This window comes from Mesocricetus auratus, unplaced genomic scaffold (genome assembly GCF_017639785.1).
Source record: "Mesocricetus auratus isolate SY011 unplaced genomic scaffold, BCM_Maur_2.0 Super-Scaffold_100022, whole genome shotgun sequence".
NCBI lineage: Eukaryota > Metazoa > Chordata > Mammalia > Rodentia > Cricetidae > Mesocricetus > Mesocricetus auratus.
The window spans coordinates 4,544,735-4,564,444 of record NW_024429203.1 but is presented as its reverse complement, the minus strand read 5'-3'; the positions used below and the strand labels follow the sequence as shown (position 1 = coordinate 4,564,444).

At 41.2% G+C, this 19,710-nt stretch overlaps 1 protein-coding gene across 3 annotated transcripts in view; it reads left to right on the top strand.

Moving 5' to 3' along the window:
• Nucleotides 1-19,710, top strand: part of Dpy19l1 (dpy-19 like C-mannosyltransferase 1) — a 93,975-nt gene that overhangs the window by 34,286 nt on the left and 39,979 nt on the right. For all 3 annotated transcript variants that reach the window (XM_021232073.2, XM_021232072.2, XM_013119363.3), the window contains exons 7-8: nt 6,391-6,448; nt 18,219-18,310. In XM_021232073.2, the coding sequence (XP_021087732.1) occupies nt 6,391-6,448; nt 18,219-18,310 (150 nt within the window). The remainder of the gene's footprint in view (nt 1-6,390; nt 6,449-18,218; nt 18,311-19,710) is intronic.

The following is a 19,710-nucleotide window of genomic DNA, read 5'->3' as shown; positions in this document are numbered from 1 at the left end:
TTTCCCCCTATATGTTCCCTTTGCATCTGTCTTTTTATATGTATTGCCCAGAAAGCCTTAGTATAGCAGGTGACAGTTCATTCTGTCTGTGGGAACTCTGGGCTCTGCCTCTTGAACAACTCCTCTTTTCAGTTTGGACGATTACTTTGTCTAGTGGTATTTCTGCGTAGACTTTCTTACCCATTGTTTTGTCCATTTTTCTCAGAGTTCATTTGTTTGAATATTAGAATTTTTTAAATTAAATTTTAGGGTGTTTTTTCCTCCCTTGTTTTATCTGTTATGCTTTCCGTTCCTTAGTAAAATTTCAACTTTTCAACTTTTTAAAAGAATCTGGGTTCCCTCTCTCTCTCTCTCGTTTCTTACGTCTAGTTTATCGCTTGAACTGTAGTTTCTGTTAGTTTCTGTTTTTGCACTGATCCTTGGTGCATCAGTTACGTTTTATCATTAGAGAGTGTTTAGAACCCGAGGAGACAGTGATTTTTAAGGAGTAGGGCTTTGAGACTAGCAGCCTCTTGAGGCTACAAAGCACTCTATGGAGGAGACCCAGACTCCTTTTGTCTATAGCTCTTTCTTTATCCCCACAGCCTCTGCATATGGAGAGAAAGAGGAAAGGAGGAACTTTTGCATTTTTAACCATTTCCTCCTGAATGTTCTACTAACTTGGCCTCCGTAAGTGATACCTACATAGTGTGACCCAGCACAGGGAACAGTGACACCTGAGCGCCGAGTGGATGCACACTCGCCCCAGGAACTCTCCTGTTCCTCTTTTGCCTTCATGTCTTTCACTGAGCGAGCTCGTGAGAGCTGACAGTCTTTTTCATGCATTTCTGCCCATTTCTTGTCTGCTGACCAGGGTCCCTATGACCTCTCTGACCTGTTCCTGATGCTTCCTCCTCTTAGTCTTTCTTGTGCTTATGCTTCTTTGTTGTTGTAGATGGAATTAGTCAGCAGCACATGCCTTTTCTCTGGAATATGAAGCCTGCCAATCAGAGCCCAGTGTATTCATCTTCTGTCCTGCTGTCCTCTTCCTTGGTCGCTGAAGGTCAGAGTAGCTCTCTTGGTAGCAAAACAACTTTTAAAATGTGATTTTATTTCTAGATGTGTTACAGAAGGCCCCAAGGGCCCAGGTGATTCATCAATATGTTGTTCCCTCATTTGATTTTGCTTACATCCTTCTTTACTCTGAAATGAATATTCATTACTATCTCCCCATTATCCAATCCCAAGTACTGATCAAAACTGTATTCGCTGGAGGCTGTATGGAGAGTACAATATTTCTTCCAGTAACGATTTCTTATTTCTCCACTGGCTTCTACCTATGTTAAGGAAAAGTTAAAATCCTCACAAGAATATACTTCTACTCATCTTGCTTCTACAGTTTTGTGTGGTAATTTCTCATTCTTACTTCATCTTAAAGCAGGCATTGCTTGCTTGTCCAGGCAGGATTTGGTAAAATGTGTCTTAAATAGGTTGTGTATTGGACCACCTGAAATTTGGCCACTTATGTATTTTTCTGAATGTTCTAGTAACTTGGCCTGCTGTCACATCTTTAATCAAACCCATTTGGTTTAACAGTTGTATATGAATATTTAAAGACAAGCGTTTCTCTTTGGTATGCATAAAATGATGAATGTTATTAGAAAATACTAACATCTTTTTTGTTTTCCAAGTCCTTTCCCTTGTATGTCTTCACTGTCTTAGCAACTGACACTTTTTCATACCAAGAACCATTCCTGACTCCTGGGAGTGCATTGCTTTCCTCGGCCCCAGGTGGACCCGGAATCCTACTGCTTTCATCAGCAGCCCAAGTCCTTCCACTTTCCCTGTCCATCACTGTCACTCCAGACACCGGAGCCTCAGCTCACTGGTTACCCAGCTACTCGTCAGCCTCGGGCCTCACCACACTGCTCTTTACACCTCAGTCCATGTCATCACCTCACTTGAGAATCTGACAGAAACACAGTAGCTGGACCACAGATCTCAGGGAGGGAAGAAGAGGGAAGGGGTCTGGAGGTGGAGCCCAGGCCACATCCTGCAGGACAGTTGAACATGTGCTCATGTTTGGATTTGAATTGAGAGAAATAGAATGGCCGTGAAGTGTTGTGGGGACAGTGGTGGCCTGTTGCAGTTTTTCCTGATGTGCTGTGTGGATGGTGGTGGCCTGAGGTGGTTCATTATGGTTAGAGGAAAGACACAGGTGTGAGAGAAGGAGGCCTTGAGGCAGACGGGGATGGCAGCCTGGCCTAGTGTGTGGGCGTGCAGTGAGGGAAGTGTGTAGACCGTTGCCCTGTGGAGAGTCTTCAGGGAGGCAAACACACAAAGACATGAAGGTTCTAGCGCATCAGGAGGAAGCCCCTGGGAAGAGGCTGCTCAGGCAGAGCAGGTGGGAGTTCCTTGGTTGGAGGCTGTGGAGGACACAGTGGAAAGACCTGTATGAGTCCCCAAACTCCACTGACCTCATGCTGTGACAATGAATTGCCTTCTATATCTGGGCAAATTCTTAAGTACAACAATGACATGTTCCACAGCAAGTTTCCAAAACCACTGTATACCAGCAGCCTTTTGATTGTGTAAGCTGGAGACCTGCACAGGGCCAAGCAGAGAACATTTCTTTTTAACCCTACTTAGTTGTCATTTCCTTCCCTTGTTTTTATTTCTTCCTTTGAAATCATTATTATTGTGCACGTGTGTGCATGACATATATGTATGGGCATGGATGGAGGAAAAACAGTTATTTCTCTACTTCCACCTCTGTATGAATTCAGGGGCTTGAACTCAGAGTACCAGGCTTGAGTGGCAAGAGCCTTTACCCACTGAGCCCTCTCGCCGCTCGACTTACTTATTTCTTTATTGCACTTTTGAGTCCCATAACTTATGTAGGGAGAAGGTTCTCAACTCTGAGCCAGGCCTGTCTGATGATTTTTTCACTAGGCCAGCAGTGTCAGAGCCTTAGTCCCCAAACGTGGGACTGAAAATTCTCCATTCAGCTCCCATATTTTTCTCTGTTTATTAAATGTGTACATAAGAAAATTCATTCCAAGTGTTATTTACTATAGTTTTAAAAACTCTGAATGTACTTTTCTTCTCTTCAAATGTTATATTTTATGTCCCATCATCTGACTAATAAAACCCATTTAACATTTGATAGTTGATTCCAATCTTTGCAGTTATGGAATAAGAAAGATTATAGAATTATTAAATTTGAGAAGCATGAAGTATTTTAATAGGTATTTTATGTTTTAAACTTTAATGCCCCTCCTTAATTTTCTGTCTAAGATGAATGAGGCTCACAGGGTAAATCCAGAGGCTAGGTAGATGTCAGCTGGTAAAGTGCTTGTTTGCAGAGTGCTGCCTTGAGTTCAGCTCGCTGCTGGCCATGTAAAAAGCCAGATGTGTAATGCAGATGCGCACACCTCAGGGCTGGGGAGGCAGAGGCAGAGGAAGCCTGGAGCTTGCTAACCAGCCAGTTTGACAAGTTCCAGGGTCGCTGAGAGACCCGGTCTCATAAAAAAAGAAGATGAAAAGTTAGAAGAAAACACCCAGTGTTGACCCCTGATTGCCACACACTTGAGGACACACACTGTGCACATATACATAGACACATGCTTGCACGTAGACATACACAAAAAGATGAGTGAAATCGATGAGTGTATGTGACTAATGTTCAGGAGGTTGGCATATTTTATAAGTTTGCACCATAGTGGCTGTCATGCTTTCTGACAGTTGGTGACATCACACTGTAGAAAAGAATTTTTTTATTACTAAGGAATACTGAAATATCAACTATAAAGAAGAAAAATTTAAACAATTGTAAATAATCGGATTTCCACAACTTTTTTGTTTATCAAAGTAAAACTTTTGTGACAGCCCCTAGGATCAGAATGGTAGCTTCCGTGTTAGGGACACTAATTTTGATTATTTACAAATCATATCATTAAACAGTGTTTCCACTCACACTATCACTTATAGACAAGCCACACTCTACCTCCCCGCTTTGTAGGTTGTGAAAGTGGGTCAGAAAACCTGTCTCCCTGGATAGCGAGGTGTATAAGACAGATGGTGACAGACTGGACCCTGTGCTATGTAGTTTGGTGAGAGGACTGTGTCCTTTGGACATTGTCCAGTCACAGAGCCTTGGAGGCTGGTGGAGGCTGAGTGAGGATGGACAGTTAAGGCAGCTTCAGCCTGAAATTTGCTCAGGCTTTTCACCTCTTACATGTTCCAGCTAACTCTCCTCTTTCATTAAGAAAAGTTTAGTTTGGATTCTCATTTGCTCAAGGGAAACCTTAGAAAAGGAATTTTATATTAAGTTCTTAAAAATGTTTTCTTTGTCTTATGTTTTGACTATAATCAGGGAATGAGCTATCTCCAGAGCTTGGTGCCCTAGGGATGTAAAAAATAATACGTTCTTTGTGTAGTCAGAATGCTGTATATTTTTATAGAATTGAATTTTGGCTTATGTGACCTGTCACATTCTGGAAGTGTGAAAACAACCACCATGGTTCGATCTCACCACATTCTCTGTATTTATAGAAGGATTAACTTTAGTACCTGATGGCTTTATTGTTGGCTTATAACATTTTCTTTGAAGTAATATAATTAGAATTGAATAAATCAGGAGTGGCATATTTAGTTATTGAGCAGGCAGAAACAACACACACATGTTTATATATATATATATGTGCATTTACATACACTTGAGTTGCTGAAATTACATGGGGATTTGTAATGGCATTGCATTTATGTACAACCTATAATGGACTGATATATACATGTATATATGAGTATATATTATGGACTATTATATATATGTATATATCACAAATTCAGTATGTAAATTCAGTGCCATTGATGATAAACAACATTTGTTTGAAAAGAGGACTATTAGACCTTATTATATGCAGAATAAGTTACTTAAAAGAGTCTCTCTGTGTGGCTAGTGGTGGGGAGCTTCTCTGAGATGTATTAAAATAACCAGAATTTTACATGATAAAACTGGTGCCGTGTGACAGAAAAGGATTACAGAAGTAAATCAGTTAACTAGGCTAGAAAGGATTCTAGCATTGCAGGAAATTATTGTATGAAAAAGACTGGATAGCATTTTTCTGAGACAGGGTGATTTACTTGCTTGGTATTTTAGCATGTGTGGTGATTTCAAAGAGAGTAAGATTAGAGCTCTCCAGATGAAAGATCTAAATGGAAATGCATGTTACTGGAAGAAATTTTAGGTGATTATCTATAAAATTTTGAAATAGAAAAAAACCTCCCCATACCAGGCCCTCAATGGAGAAGAAATAGAATGACTGGCTTACTTATATACATAATATTTTGAAGTTCTAGCTGAATACTCTATAAATATGTCAGTAATTTGTGATACATACGACAGCCAAACACTTGGTCACCAGTCTTTAGTGGAGAAGCATGGATACACAAGGACATTTACAGGCAGCTTATGGAATAGAAAAGTGCTTCTCACACTGACACAAGACAGCCATCTTCCATACAGATAGGGAGGGAAAACTCAAAGTAACAGTGTGGGAGAGGTTTACCTGTCTGAAGGGTGGACTCTGACAGTCTGCGCGTTGACTGGGGAGGAAGTGACATAGCGCTTCCAGCGTGGTTCCCACCACAGCCTGTCTTAGGGTAAGAGAAACGCTGGTATGTGCTTTCCCCAAATAGAAACATGCTACATAGCAAGAGACTGAAAAATACCTGCACATCCACTGAAAAACAGATGAAGAAATTGCAGTACTTTGGGACTGTGAAATATTTCACACTGATTTAAAAAGATGCCTGTTGTAACAAGTATTAAGAATAATCTTCATAATAAATCAGAAGAAGAACAAATGTCAGAGAGATGTGAATGATACTCTCACATTGGAAATTGTTCACTTACAGAGATGGTTGGTTTGGAAGGAGAGGATGGGTTCAGAGCTGTCACTTGACTTTCTTGAGTGATTTCAGAGTTTTTTTCCTTTCCTTTCCTTTCTTTTTCTTTTTCCTTTTTTTTTTTTTTTAACTGAGTGTTCACACTTTATAGGTTGTAAATGAGGTTGTTGTTTTTCTGGGACAGGAGATCTCATACTCTGGCCTCAAACTAAGCAGCTAAGTCTGGCCTTGAACTTCTCATCCTCCTGCTTGTACCTCAAGTGCTGGAATCACAGATGTGTGTCACCTCACTCAGCTGGCAAGTGTGTTTAAAAAGCATTTTGTATTTTGGCTGGCAAGAGTTTGGAAGATATCAACTATTTTGTGAATAAGCATGGGAGAGTTTTTTAATGGTGATAGCCGTCTGGCGGCAGAAGGTTATTATGGTGCCATATTGTGGGGCTTCATTTCAGGAGCGACCTAAATTTCTGACATTGTGTTACATCTTCTCCTCTTTTGCAGTGGCAGCCGATTGGGAGGCCTGGTTACGGTGTTATGCTTCTTCTTCAATCATGGAGAGGTAGGCCATCAGAAGGTACTTTCAGAGTCATTCCTGAAATGCAGGTGTCTGCAAATTAGTGTCCTTACGGTTAGTCTGTAATAGTGTTCCTTAAGCATTTGATTCTGTTATTTTGACTCAAAATTTAAATGCTGGTGGTCTCCTAAGTGACAGGAGTCTCTATGATTTGAGCAAATAGTGAGTTTGGTTTTAAAGCTGGTGACTCTTAGGTTCAAGGAGTAATGTACTTTTAAGTATCCTATTCAGACTCTGCTTAAACCTATCCATTTGCAAGTATTCAAGGCAGTCCAAAGATAGCCACATTGTCAAGGACATAGTCTCTGGATCCACACTGACTGGGTTCAAATCCCAGCTCTTCCATTTAGCATCTGTGCCATCTGAACAGTTAGTCTGTGTGTTTGTTCCTTTGCTTTGTAAATGGGATCATGGCATTACTCATCTCATACATGATTGTGTAAATCTGATGAGCTCATTTGTGTAAAGTGCCTAACACAGGGTTTAAAACACAAAGTGTCTTGTGCTTGGTAATTCAGATTTGGAGTTTTGTTTATTTATTACAACTAGTTTTCAGATAAAATTCTATTAAATTCGGATTTTCAGTACATTCCTTCCTATAAGGTAATCATACTTGTAAATGAGTTTTATAGTAATATGTCCATCCAGACTTCTCATGGAAATGTTTGTATGGGGGAGGAAAAAGATGTGTGAGATGTCTGCATCTTTTATCTTCATGCCCCAAGTGTCTGCAGTCTTTGAACAGATGCTGGTGTTTTGAGTGAGTAATGATACACACACTGCTGTCAAAGATGAATTTAGCTAGTTGCTAATGGGTTTTCACCTGATATGTGCTCTCTGTTTAGAATCACAGAAATGCAAAGTAGAGTGGCCTTTGGTTAGAGCATTTGACCTGTGAGGGCAGCAGCAACAATGCATTTGATATAATGTGAGTTTGGGCCAAGGAAAGGGTAGGATTTGGCTTATCCTGAGTGTGGCTAATGCACACTGTAATAGCCTGGATTGTGGGACGTTTTGAAGCTGATTCTATGAGAATGATGCCTGAAATGGGAAGTAACTGCTTAATAAGGCAAGAAAGGAGCACTGTATGATAGAGCAGGGTGCTGGGGCATGGAGTCATTGAATATGTAGATCCAGATGCAGCCAGAAAGGCACTGTTGTTGAGCACAGAGGGCCCTTGTGCTCCTCAAGGTTTCTGGGTTCTTAGTTCCTCTCCTTACATTTTTCTTACAATCTTGATGCTCAAGTAGCAGGAGCATTGTTTCTTACAATTTTCAATTTTAAAAGTAGAATTCAGTTTAGTTTTTTTTTTAGGTTGTTGGATTTTTCCTCTTAACATTTTCAGCTGTTTAGTTTATTTAAAATATGCTCAGTTAGATGTCATTTTCATAGGAAAAGGTACATGAGACAATTAAATTTGAATGTTAGTTTTATGGAAATGATCAATAATTATTATATTTTATTTAGCTAGCTTAAAGCAGAAAAGTAACGTTTTTATATGACATTAAAATTAAGAGCATACAGTGTAGTTTTGGTAAAACATTGGTAAAAATTCAAGTAGTTAAAAACTTACTATAATTTTGTGTGTCATTTGGCTTTCAGATTATGACAGCTTTAGTTCCTGTTTTCTTCTAGTCTTTTAAAACTGTATCTAACTGCATGCACAGCTTTCATCTCAGCACTTAAGAGGCAAGAAAGTGGATCTCTGGAGTTTGAGGCCAGCCTGGTCTACATAGAGAATTTTGGGCCAGCCAGGGCTACACAGTGAGATCTTGTCAAACAAACAAATATGTATTTTTCTAAAGCATCTGATTTTTGTATTACGGAAATCATCTACTCTGCTCATACCTATTCATGCTTCTAGCTGCTTTTGCGGAACTTTTCTTTTAAAAATTGTATTTGTTTATCCAGTGGGTGTGTTGAGGTGCATATGGCGTGGCATTCATAAACATAAAGGCCGCTGGACAGCTCTCGGCGTCTGATCCCTCACACCGCACGTGTGCTCTGGGGATCAAATGTAGGTTGTCAGGGTGGCAGCAGGAACCTTTGCCTGCTGAGCCATCTTGCTGCCCCTGCACTTTACTTTCTTAGAAGAGACACACTAGCAAATTATTCACATACCCAAACACAGTTGTGGCTTATTAGTTACTTTTAGGTTCTATTTTCATTAATAAGTTGTCTCAGAAATAGATCTAAGATAGTATTTGGCATATTGTAATTTTTCCCCCACAGATGATATTACATAGAAATCTTTTCCTTATCAGAAGAACTGTAAAATGCATAGGGAAAGGATTATTGCTCAAGGGTTGAGTGTTTGCTTAGTATTCTCAATGTACTGAGTTGGTTCCCAGCTTACCTAAAATAATGTGTAGCACAATGGATTAATACAAGTTTTAAAAATCAGTTGAAAACCTTGATGTCTGAAACATGTGAAAATGGAACATGGGGGTTTTTCAGCATCAGGAGTGGTGGTACTGAGGGTCTGCATTCCAGGATAAGGCATGTAGATGAGCTAGATTCTTGTTTATTATGTCACTATGGGAAGCTACAGTGCAAGCCAACAGCGTTGCTATTTAAATGTTTTCTTGTCACAAAACCAGAAATGCGTGTTGTAGGTTGATGTTGCAGTATACTACTGAAAAGAACGATTGTTTAGCGCTACAGGGGACAAACATAGCATATCCCACCCCCACAGGACCCAGGGATCTCCCTGGAAGAGCAGTAGGAAAACTGTAAGAGCCAGTGTGGGGGTTCATCAAGAAAACAGTCTTTCCAGCCACTACAGTGCAGTTGCACATGTGAACTCACAGTGATTGTGACAGCATGTGCAAGCCTGTGTCAGACAAAATCCCAGCACAGAAGGGAGAAGATGGGCAAAAAAATCCTCTCTTTGCTGAGGAGCTGCTAATATTCCATAGTATCTGGAAGAGGGAGAGTCGGTGTTTTGATGTTGTGACGCCCCAGTAGGCAGACCACATTCATTGGGCAGACCCCACTCACAAAGCAGCCAGCACAGCACAAACTGGACTTGATGGGGTGCACGGGGAGGAGGGAAAGTGTGGTTATGGGAGGAAGTGGGAAAGGAGGTGAAGATGTTAAATATATATTGAGTGAAATTCCCAAAGAATGAATAAAAACAATGTAAGTCAGAAGAGGGGCGGAGTAGTTCAGGTATGGGGAGAATGGCGTCACAGTCTGAAACTGGATAAACACCACAGAAAGATCCTGGAGTAGGAAACCCAATCTCAGCAATAAGGAAAGGAAAATGATAAACAGAAGGAAGAAACACATGAGGATGAGGGGAACAAGAACTTGCACAGTGGAATTTAAGCAATAGTGGAGAGGCTTAATTGCCCTTCCCCTGTAATGAGATTGATGGCCACCTTAAATGCTGTCTTAGAGCCTTCATCCAGTGACTGATGGAAGCAGAAGCAGAGATTCACAGCTAAGCACTGAACCGAACTCCTGGAATTCAGTTGTAGAGAGGGAGGAATGATGAGTAAAGGGGTCCAGACTATGATGAGCAAAGGTGAAAATCACAGAAACAGCTGACCTGAGCAAGTGGGAGTTTATGGACCGCAGCCTGACAGCTGGGGAACCAGCATTGGACTGAACTAGGCCAGTTGAACATGGGTGACAGTTGGAGGCCTTGGACAGTCTATGGAGCCTGTGGCAGTGGAACCAGTATTTATCCCTAGTGCACAAATGGACTTTGGGAGCCCATTCCAAATGGAGGAATTCTCTCTCAGTCTAGGTACAATGGGGGGGGGGGACCTAGGTTCTGCCCTTAATGATGTGACAGATTTTGATGATTCCCCCCTGGGAGGCCTCACCCTCCCTGAGGAGTGGATGGGGGGGAGGGATGGGTGGTTGATGCAGGGAATGGGAAAACAGAAGGGAGAGGCAACTGGGATTGGAATGTAAACTTAGATTGTTTTTAATTTAAATAAGAATTAATAAAAAGGAAAAAAGAACAACAATTACTTACTTTGTCAGAAACCTATATACATGAAAGGAGTTGGTGAAGGAAAAAGATGGGGAGGGTGCATGGGAATCCCCTGTACAAGGCTGGAAGAATAGCTAATGAGAGGATGCTTGCCTGGCACCTTCAAGGCTCTGGGTTCATTAGCCAAACAAAAACAATTAAGTACTGTATGTTCTCCATTCTGTGTAGCTCTGTATGTGAGCATATCTGTGTCTGCACACGTATCTATGTATGTACCTCCCTCCCTCCCTCCCTCCCTCCCTCTCTCTCTCTCTCTCTCCATCCCCCTTCCTCCTTCCATGTGTGTGTGTGTGCGCGCGCGTGCGCCCACGTGTGTGCATCCGTGTGCGTGTGCAGGTATGTATGGGTCCTGCAGACACCAAAAAAGGACATTGGATCCCCTGGAGCTAGAGTTACATAGAGGCAGTTATGAGAAGTTCATCATGAGTCCCTGGGAACTAAATTGCCCCCTGCAAGAGAAACAACTGCTCTTAACTGCTGAGCCATTTCTACAGCTCTGTTTTAGGTTTTGTCTGTTAGAAATTCCCCTTTTTGTGTGTGAAATAAGATTGTTTAGCCTTTTCCATAGAGACTTTTAAAAATTGCTATGCATGGTTGGTGTTTTATATAAAACATACTGTCATTTATGAATATATCCACAAATTTTCAATATTTCCCTTTAGAAAAGCAAGTGAAGGTAGATGAAAATTGTTGTGGGTCATATCTAATTCACCTTTTAAAACTATATTTCCATTTATCCTTGTTTATATGTCCATGTGTCTGTGGCAGATGGTTTGTAATTATATAGCCTATTTGGGTGCTCATTCCTGGGGGAAATTGACTGTTCCTACCTCAGCAGCTACAGGCCAGGTGTTATACTTCACCTAGCGGTGGGACCAAGTGCAGTTTACCCTGTCTACTGTGACATGTCAATTGACTTGCCACTATGCTTATCTCATCTCAGGCAATAATATTGCTGAGATTTTGTGGGTGCATTTAACTTTCATGTGTAGAGGAATTTCTGTCCACTGTTCTTTCTGTCCACTCTTCCATGATTTTTCCTGAGTCTTAGGTGTAGGGATTGTATTAGAGATGTGTCAGTTCGGGTTGGGTACTGCAGTCACTTAACTCTGCACTAGGGTCAATTGTGGGTCTCTGTAATAGTTGTATAAAGAAGCTTTGTGAAGAGTGAGAGCTCCACTTACCTGTTGGTATAAGGATAAAGCTTTAGAATAGTTAGAAATTATATTGGTTTAGGAAAATGACAGTTGTAGGTTCTTTACTCAGGTCTGTGACCTTTCCAGCCATGGGTAGTCAGCTATGTTTGTATTGTCAGGCATGAGTTTCTGCCTATTGAGCAGGCCAAGTTTAATTAGGTAGCTGCTGCTTATACCCAAGACAAAAGAATGCCACTATTGCTCCATTGTGGAGATCCTTCCGGTCCAGTCATTGCTGTGGTTTACAAGCCTACAGCTGGGTAGGACTATTGATGGCTGCCCTTCCTTGGCAGCTTACATAGCCTTCGGATACCATGGGAGCCAGTCCTCAGTGAGGAGGAACACAGTCCATTTGCATGACAATTCCTCCAAATCTTATGTCCAAAGTGTGTGGTGTCTTCAGCAAGTTCTGGAAGGAGACCAAAGGCAATAGAAATACATAGCTCATGTTGGTCTTGGAGGCTTTTATATTCCTCTGACCAACAGCTTGAGGGGATGTTTCCTGTACCTGCGACTGAGGTTTTTATTAGGTATTAGGAGTGGCACCATTACCCCATGTGGTGTAATTTCTTTAAACACACATATACTCATACATTAAGTTAGCTTATACAATGTTTCCCTATGACTTTTCCAAACACCCTTAGTGTTATCTCTCCTTCTCTCTGCTCTGTATTACCATTATTTCGCCCATTATTCCCATTACTTCCTTTGTAGCACTGCCTCCTACTATCCCTATCTCTAGAGCTCATTCCTTGCTTCCATACGTACTTGAATTTCTAAAGTTTAGAGCTAGGATCCACAAATATGAGAGAACACGGAGTCTCTGGTCTGGATGACCTCAGTGCAGCATTTCTAATTCCCCATTTGCCTGCAGTTTTCATGATTTCATTTTCTTTGCGACTAAGTAGAATTCCATTGTGCATATATATGTGCCATACATTCATTATTCATTCATCAGTCGAAGGACATCTAGGTTGTTTCCATTCCCTGGCTATTTTGACTAGCGCAGCAAAGAACATGGGTGAGTAAGTATCTCTGGAGTAATATAATGAGTCTCTTAGATGTTAACTGGACTGTGATTAAAACATGAATCCTCATGGTACTAATTACTTATTGGCATGACTATTTTGCTTATATAAGATGTGGATACTGAAAATAATTTTGATAATCTTCATAATATTCTTTCATAGTAGGAAGTTATAATATTCCAGTATGCATTAAATGGAACTACTAAAGATGTAGTAGTTCATATTACTAAACAGGGAGATTTATTTATTTCAGTGTATTTAATTGAAAACAATAATTATATGATCGATGGTGTATACATTGAAGATTTAGTCAAAATAATTTCCAACTCTTGTGATTAAGGGTATTGAAAGTATTGTTGGAGCCACCTTGAAATACTTAGTGTGTTATTCACCATGGTTACAGCGGTTTAGCTGACCCCCAACACTCTTTGTGCCTTTGAGCCACATTTTTACCTTCCTGCACATGAATGACCTTCATACCCCCAGCCCTAGGAAGCCAGCCCCAGTTTATCCTTCATTTCTCTGAGAATAACTCTTTGGATTTCTTATATAAGTAAGAGAATGCTAACCTTCACTTTCATTTACCATTTTCTCTTTACATTTCTTTTCAAGTTTTCATTAGTTGCGTGTGTGTGTGTGCGTGTGTGTGTGTGTGTGTGTGTGTGTGTGTGTGTGTGTGTGTTCATGTTCACACCACATACACCACATATGAAAGTCCAGACAACTGGCAGGAAGGAGTTGGCTTTCTCAGACTTTCTCCATGTGGGTTCTGGGCGTTGAACTCAGAATTGAGGCAAGTGCATTTACCTGATGAGCCATTTGCTAGCTCTTCATTTACCAGTTTTCATATTTGCTTTCTCTTGCTGTTATGAACACACCTTACCCTGATAGGCATTTTCCTGCTCCTTTTGGATATGCGATGCAGGCCTGCACATCTTTCCTTAAATGCCTTGGTATAAGTTGCCTAAAAGCTGCTACATTATCGTGACGGACTTATGTTGCCTAAGATTGACATCATCATGACTCATACTTAAAATTCAGTGATGATATAGTATAATCCACAGTCAACTCTACACAGTTATCCCAGACAGTTCCTGCTGCAGAGTTTAAGGACCACACATGGCTTTTGGTTGCCATTTTATCTAGAATGCTTCTCCCAGTACAGTTCTTCTGTCTGCTCAGCTGAATGGCACTCTGTTAAGAATTCACACCTATTGTTTTATAAAGGCTCCATGATTTGGACTTGTCAGTTTCTTCACCAATGGGTCCCGATTAGACAGTTTTCAAAGGCTATGGCAAATACATCATTTTTATTGTGATACATTGAGAGGTTTGTGAGACTAGTTTGCCACATTATTGGATTTCTTTACACATTCCTGTGGTTCAGGAGGTGGAAGTCAGTTTATCCTTTTTTTACAACAGTGAGTGGTGTGTGTCTTGATACTTTGAGATATAGAATACAATGTTTCTTTAAAGCATTTTACCAAATGTTCACATCCAGTGATGATCACTGCCTGAGTCATTTACTCTGTTGGCTGTTGAAAATGGCAGTTTTTAAATTCTTGTATTCTATCTATGATTAATAATTGGTGTTCTATAAAAACAAATCTTTTCTTACATTTTTAACTATTGCTGTATATGTGGGTTCATTTTATATGTAGTGTTCTATAACCTGTCATCATAATTCTTGGTGTTCAAATCATTACAGATTCAATAGTAACCTTGACTTTAAATGGTCTGTAATTTACATATATTAATGCCCCATGCGGTAACTGTCAAGCTGAACAGATTTTACATATGTACCCAATTATGTAGCCACTATTTAGACCAGTGGTTCTCAACCTTCCTAATGCTGTGATCCTTTAATACAGTTCCTCATGTTGTGTTGACCCACAGCTATAAAGTTACTTTGTTGTTACTTCATAATTGTAATTTTGCAACTTATGAATAATAATGTAAATATCTGATATGTGACGCCAAGGAGTCCCAACCCACAGGTTGAGAGTCACTACTGAGCAAGCTCCAGATGTCAGCAGGCATTCTCCTGACTCCGTCCAGTCTATACTCCTCGCTTCCTCCCAGGAAAATAACCCTGTCTCTATCTTTATCAATGGGTTTGGCACTTTTGAGACTTTATAGAAATGAGTTACTACTTTTCTTTTTGAAATAGTGTTTGTTCTTCTTTGAAATTGTCTTACATGTATATGGTATATCTTAGTCATGTGTACCTGACCTCTAACTCCCCCTAGAACCTCCCCACATCTCTTTCCCTACTTCACGCTCTCTTTTTAAATTATTACTATTATTTCGTCCAATGAATCCAGTCAGAGCTGCCCACAGGTTCATGGGTGTGGGTCAACCCACTGGAGCTTTGGCGACTTAGCACTCTTCAGAAAAGCGACTCTCCTTCTCCCAGCAGCCATCAACTGGCAGTAGTTCCTCAACTAGTTGTGGGGCCTTGGGAGCCCCTCCCACATCCGTGCTGTAATCTTTAACTGGGTTGTGCAGGTAGCCATAGCTGCTATGACTTCACGTGTGCTGACTCATGTCCAGAAGACTATTTGATAGCATTCTTCCCTGTCTCCAGCTCTTACATCCGTGTGTTCCTCTTATATGATGATCCCTGGGCTGTGGGGGTTACGGACACGATTTAGATGCCCCGTGAAGAACTGAGGGCTCATAGTCTCTTACCCTCAACACTTTGAACAAGTCTGAGTCTGGCCTAACCATTACCCACCAGAATAAGAAGTTTCTTCTGCCACACTCGAGACTAGCACAGATCTGTGGATATGAACATAAATATTTTTATAAGGCAGCTTGATAGTGTGAACACTTAGCAAAACAGCATCACTTAGGCCTGTGACTTCTGTAGCCATCAGGTTTGATTTTGTTTACAGTACCTAATGGTTGGTTAATCCCATGATAGTTATGCCACTGTTATAACAGTGGGCACTCTTGATCTTTCCTGGCATGTTGGTATTGGTATTGTAGCACACAGGGTTTAATTCTAGGTAAAGCCATTGGTGTGCTTTCTTCCCCAGTACCCTGCATAGCACTTTCCAGCACTGCCTGGATGGTAGTCATCCAGGAGAGAGTTTCATGGTCAGTTCAAGCTTGATTTCTGTCTGTCCTTTAAATAGAAAGTGGAAATACTAAGGGCAGAAAATTTGAAACAGGTAGTAGAGTGATGAGGATGGAGGAAGGTCAACCAAAATGAAGAGTGTATGAAAAAGCTATATGGAAGTCTGTGCTCTTGTGTATAAAGGAAAAAATTTAAGATGGCAGGTATCTGGGGCAGGGCAACAAGGGACAGGAGGGTCATGGGATGGGTTTATTGAAACTAAGGATCTATGAAGAAGCCTTATGACAACCTAGTACTCTGTAAGCTATTAGCATTATAATTACTATCTTAAAGGAGCTTGAGCAGAGGTGTTGTAGAATATTACTTGAACTTGTGAAGATGTGTTACACATTTGTTTATGCTGCATTTGTTTAATGATGTAAAGATGTGTTGCTTTGCCTGTCTAGGCCACCTGATTGGTCCAATAAAAAGCTGACCAGACAATAGCTAGGCAGAAGAGGGATAGGCAGGGCTGGCAGGCAGAGAGAATAAGAGGAGGAATCTAGCCTTGGGAGAAGAAAGAAGAGAGAATGAATGAGAAAGAGGGAGATGCCTGGGGCTAGCCAGGCAGCCATCAGACACCAGACACCAAGTAGGACATGGAGAATGAAAGATAAAAAGCCCGGAGGTAAACACAGTTGAAGAGAAACAGGTCAGTTTAAGTGATAAGAGCTGGTGGTACAAGCTTGAGACTGAGCATTCCTAACTAATAATAAGTCTCTCTGTCATGATTTGGGAGTTGGTTGGTGGCCCAAAAGAAACCCTGCTACACAAAGGTGCCCTCATGTGTGAACAGTGCTGCTCCCAGAAGACAGATGTGTGCTAGTAAATGCAGATCTCAGAGTTAGGCACAGGTCACCTTCCCACTGGCTTGACCAGGGAGGCCCCCACAGGTCTCCCAAATGCGATAGACTCTTGCTTGCTCGACAGCTAGATAAGATCCTGTTGCTAGATTCATATTTCAGCTGTGTTTGACTCCTTTCTCTCAATCTGTGTCTATGGTATTTTCCCATATTGTCCTCTGAAAGTACCAGCTCTCACTCATCAGCATAGTACAGGAATCCAGTTTCCTTCCCAGTCGGATCAGCGTGTCAGACTTAGTCCCCTTAATTTCAGTCCTGAATGAGTGCGGGAAGAGTTTGTGTACTTTCCTGGTTGATTCTGATATTGAGCACTTCCATGTCACTCCCCGCTTTCCTGACATGTCTCAAGTCATTGCCCACACAGGTCTGTGTTCTCTTTTTGATATGTGGGAGCTTCAAGAATGCTGCAGTTCTGTAGCATCATCTCATAGCTACAACATTTTGCTTTCTTCATCTAGTGTCTTTGTGTTTTGTTGTGTGAGCCACTCAATGAATTTAGCTAGGAACTTCAGTGTCACAATGCATCTGGAGCTTTTCATTTGAACCTGGTGCGCTCACCAGGGGTACACAGCTAAAGACATGACCGACCTTTCCCTAGGACTGTCAGTAGCCACTCGGGTAGCAGAGAGAAGGGCTCTGTGAACCCCTCCCAGATTCATGATTGACTGTTGACTTGCCTAGTTTTGTTCAGGCAGGGCAGGCAACCATAGTTGCAGTGGCTATGACAGCCACAGAAGACAACTTGCATAGCCTTTTCCCTGTCTTAATGGCTCTTAAGTCCTCTCCACACTGTCTTCTGAGATGTTCTCTGAGTCCTTGCAGAGGTGAGACAAATGTCCTTTTTAGGGCCGAGCAGTCAGTTGTCACTTAATGGCAGCCACATGTCTCCTCCATTCACTGCTGTTCTTCGAGTAGAGAAACTTCTCTAGAAAGGTCTGAGGGCATTTAATTTCTTTTGATATGTTCTTCCAGTCTTTGAACACTTTCTGGTACAAACGATGCCTCAGGATAACCTTGTCCCAAGATATAAAACCAGCTATTTTCCTAGAATCTTGCATCCTTTGGGGAAAATGGTATTTAGAGATCACAGTTTGAACTGTGAGCACCTGCTTCTCCCCCAGAAGCGAGCGTATCTCTGCTAAGAACAGTTTTGCTCCTCTGTTTTGAAATGCATCTTGGATTGTTGTGACCAATACTTACCCAACTTGTAGCCCTTCTACTCTCAGGTATATCTCCAAAGTTGTCCACACTCCTGTGTTTACCACAATACCCCGTGACAGAATCAACAACAAATGTTTATTGATGGACAAACGAGTAAGGACATTATGATAGCCAGGATTTCATATCTTGAGCCTCGCGTGCCCTTTGCCCAGCAATACCTCTCACTTTGCAGTGTTTCTTTTCTAGAAAAGCAAAAGCTTGTTTGCAGTGTACCACTTAGAGTTCACATGGGAAATAGTTTGTGTCTGTGGATAGCACCCTTCACCGTGTGTTCACTCAGTATCTACAGTAAGAGCGTTCTCTGGCCTGTTTGTTTTTAGTGTACCCGAGTGATGTGGACGCCTCCTCTCCGTGAGAGCTTCTCATATCCATTCCTCGTTCTTCAGATGTTGCTTGTGACTCATATTCTCAGGTAACTCTTACTGATTTTTTTGTCAGGGTTTTTTTCCCCTTAAATAACTTAAAGTAGAGGCTTCTAAGTTTTATTTTAAAAGAATGTCTTAAGTTTCCTTCTTAAAAATTGACATAGTAATATAATAAGCCAGGAAGTTGTGGCCTACTCCTTTAATCCCAGCACTCAGGAGGCAGAGGCAGGCGGGCTGCTCTGAGTTTCAGTCTACAGAGTTCCAGGACAGGCTCCAGAGCTACACAGAGAAACCCTGGCTTGAAAAAAAAAACAAAACAAAAAAATGACATAGTAAAATAAGGTTATCTTGTTATACTCAATTAATAAAGATAATTTAAAAGTATTTTTAAAAAATGTAACCTTAAAAACGACTTAGTACCAAAGGCCTTTCTTTAGTATGCCTCTGGTCCTCTTTTTAGGGAGGTGGGGGGCTCCATGACAACTGCTCAGGATGAGTAAATCCTGGACCTCTCCACATTTCCCAGTCTTCCTCTTTCACCATGCCAGTTGCCAAGAGGAGGGAGAGGCTGGCCATGCTGAGCCTCATGGTAGCAGTCCATCGTTTGGCGCAAGAAGAATTCACAGTCATCATTGGGAGCACTGACACATGGAGTTTGTCCTGACACTTGTTTGGAGCTGGATATTACATAGTAGTGGTAGAAAGAAACAGCCTACATAGGCCAAAGGTATGCTAGGAGAAATTACATTGGAAATCCAGAATTGAATTAGACACAAGAGACCAGACAGGTTTAAAGTACCACAAGAAAGAGTAAGAACAGCTTCTCTTTCAGCCAACACGTGCTGAGTTTAGACATGCATTGTCTTGATACAGAGTGCAAACATATAGTAGGATCAGGGTAAAACAGAGGTCAAAATTGTAAAAGTTCGGAGCTGTCTTCATCTGTGAACTCCACTCAGTGGTCTGCTGAGATTGCTCAAGGATTCAGACCATTCTGCCAGGGCTGCTCCTATTGCTATGGCCTGTCTTTTCTGTGGGTCACTCTGAGTTCTCATCAAGGTTCCTCTGGGACGTGCATACCCCACCGCCTTTTATTCCTGCTGCTTTAAGGGTAGGAATACTTTAGAAACGAGGTTAGCAATAGGTTTTATTTTAGCAAATTGGTTTGTAGAATCTAGAATTTTAAGTGTTTTTGAACATCCAGGTTTATGGAAATCACACCCAGCACCACAGTATCTGTTTTTCCTCTGCTGTTCTTAGTGAAGTTTATGTTTTTATTTCTGCTGTCCAGAGTTAGTGGTTAATTGATCACTCCCAGCTGAAATTCGTCTGGTTTCTTTTGGTTCTTATCTTCTCTTGAGTGCATTCTCTATCCAGCTGCCAGATTAGTATTACCTCCCTAGATCCATAATTTCCCTTGTTACCTATAAATGAAGATCCAGCCTTG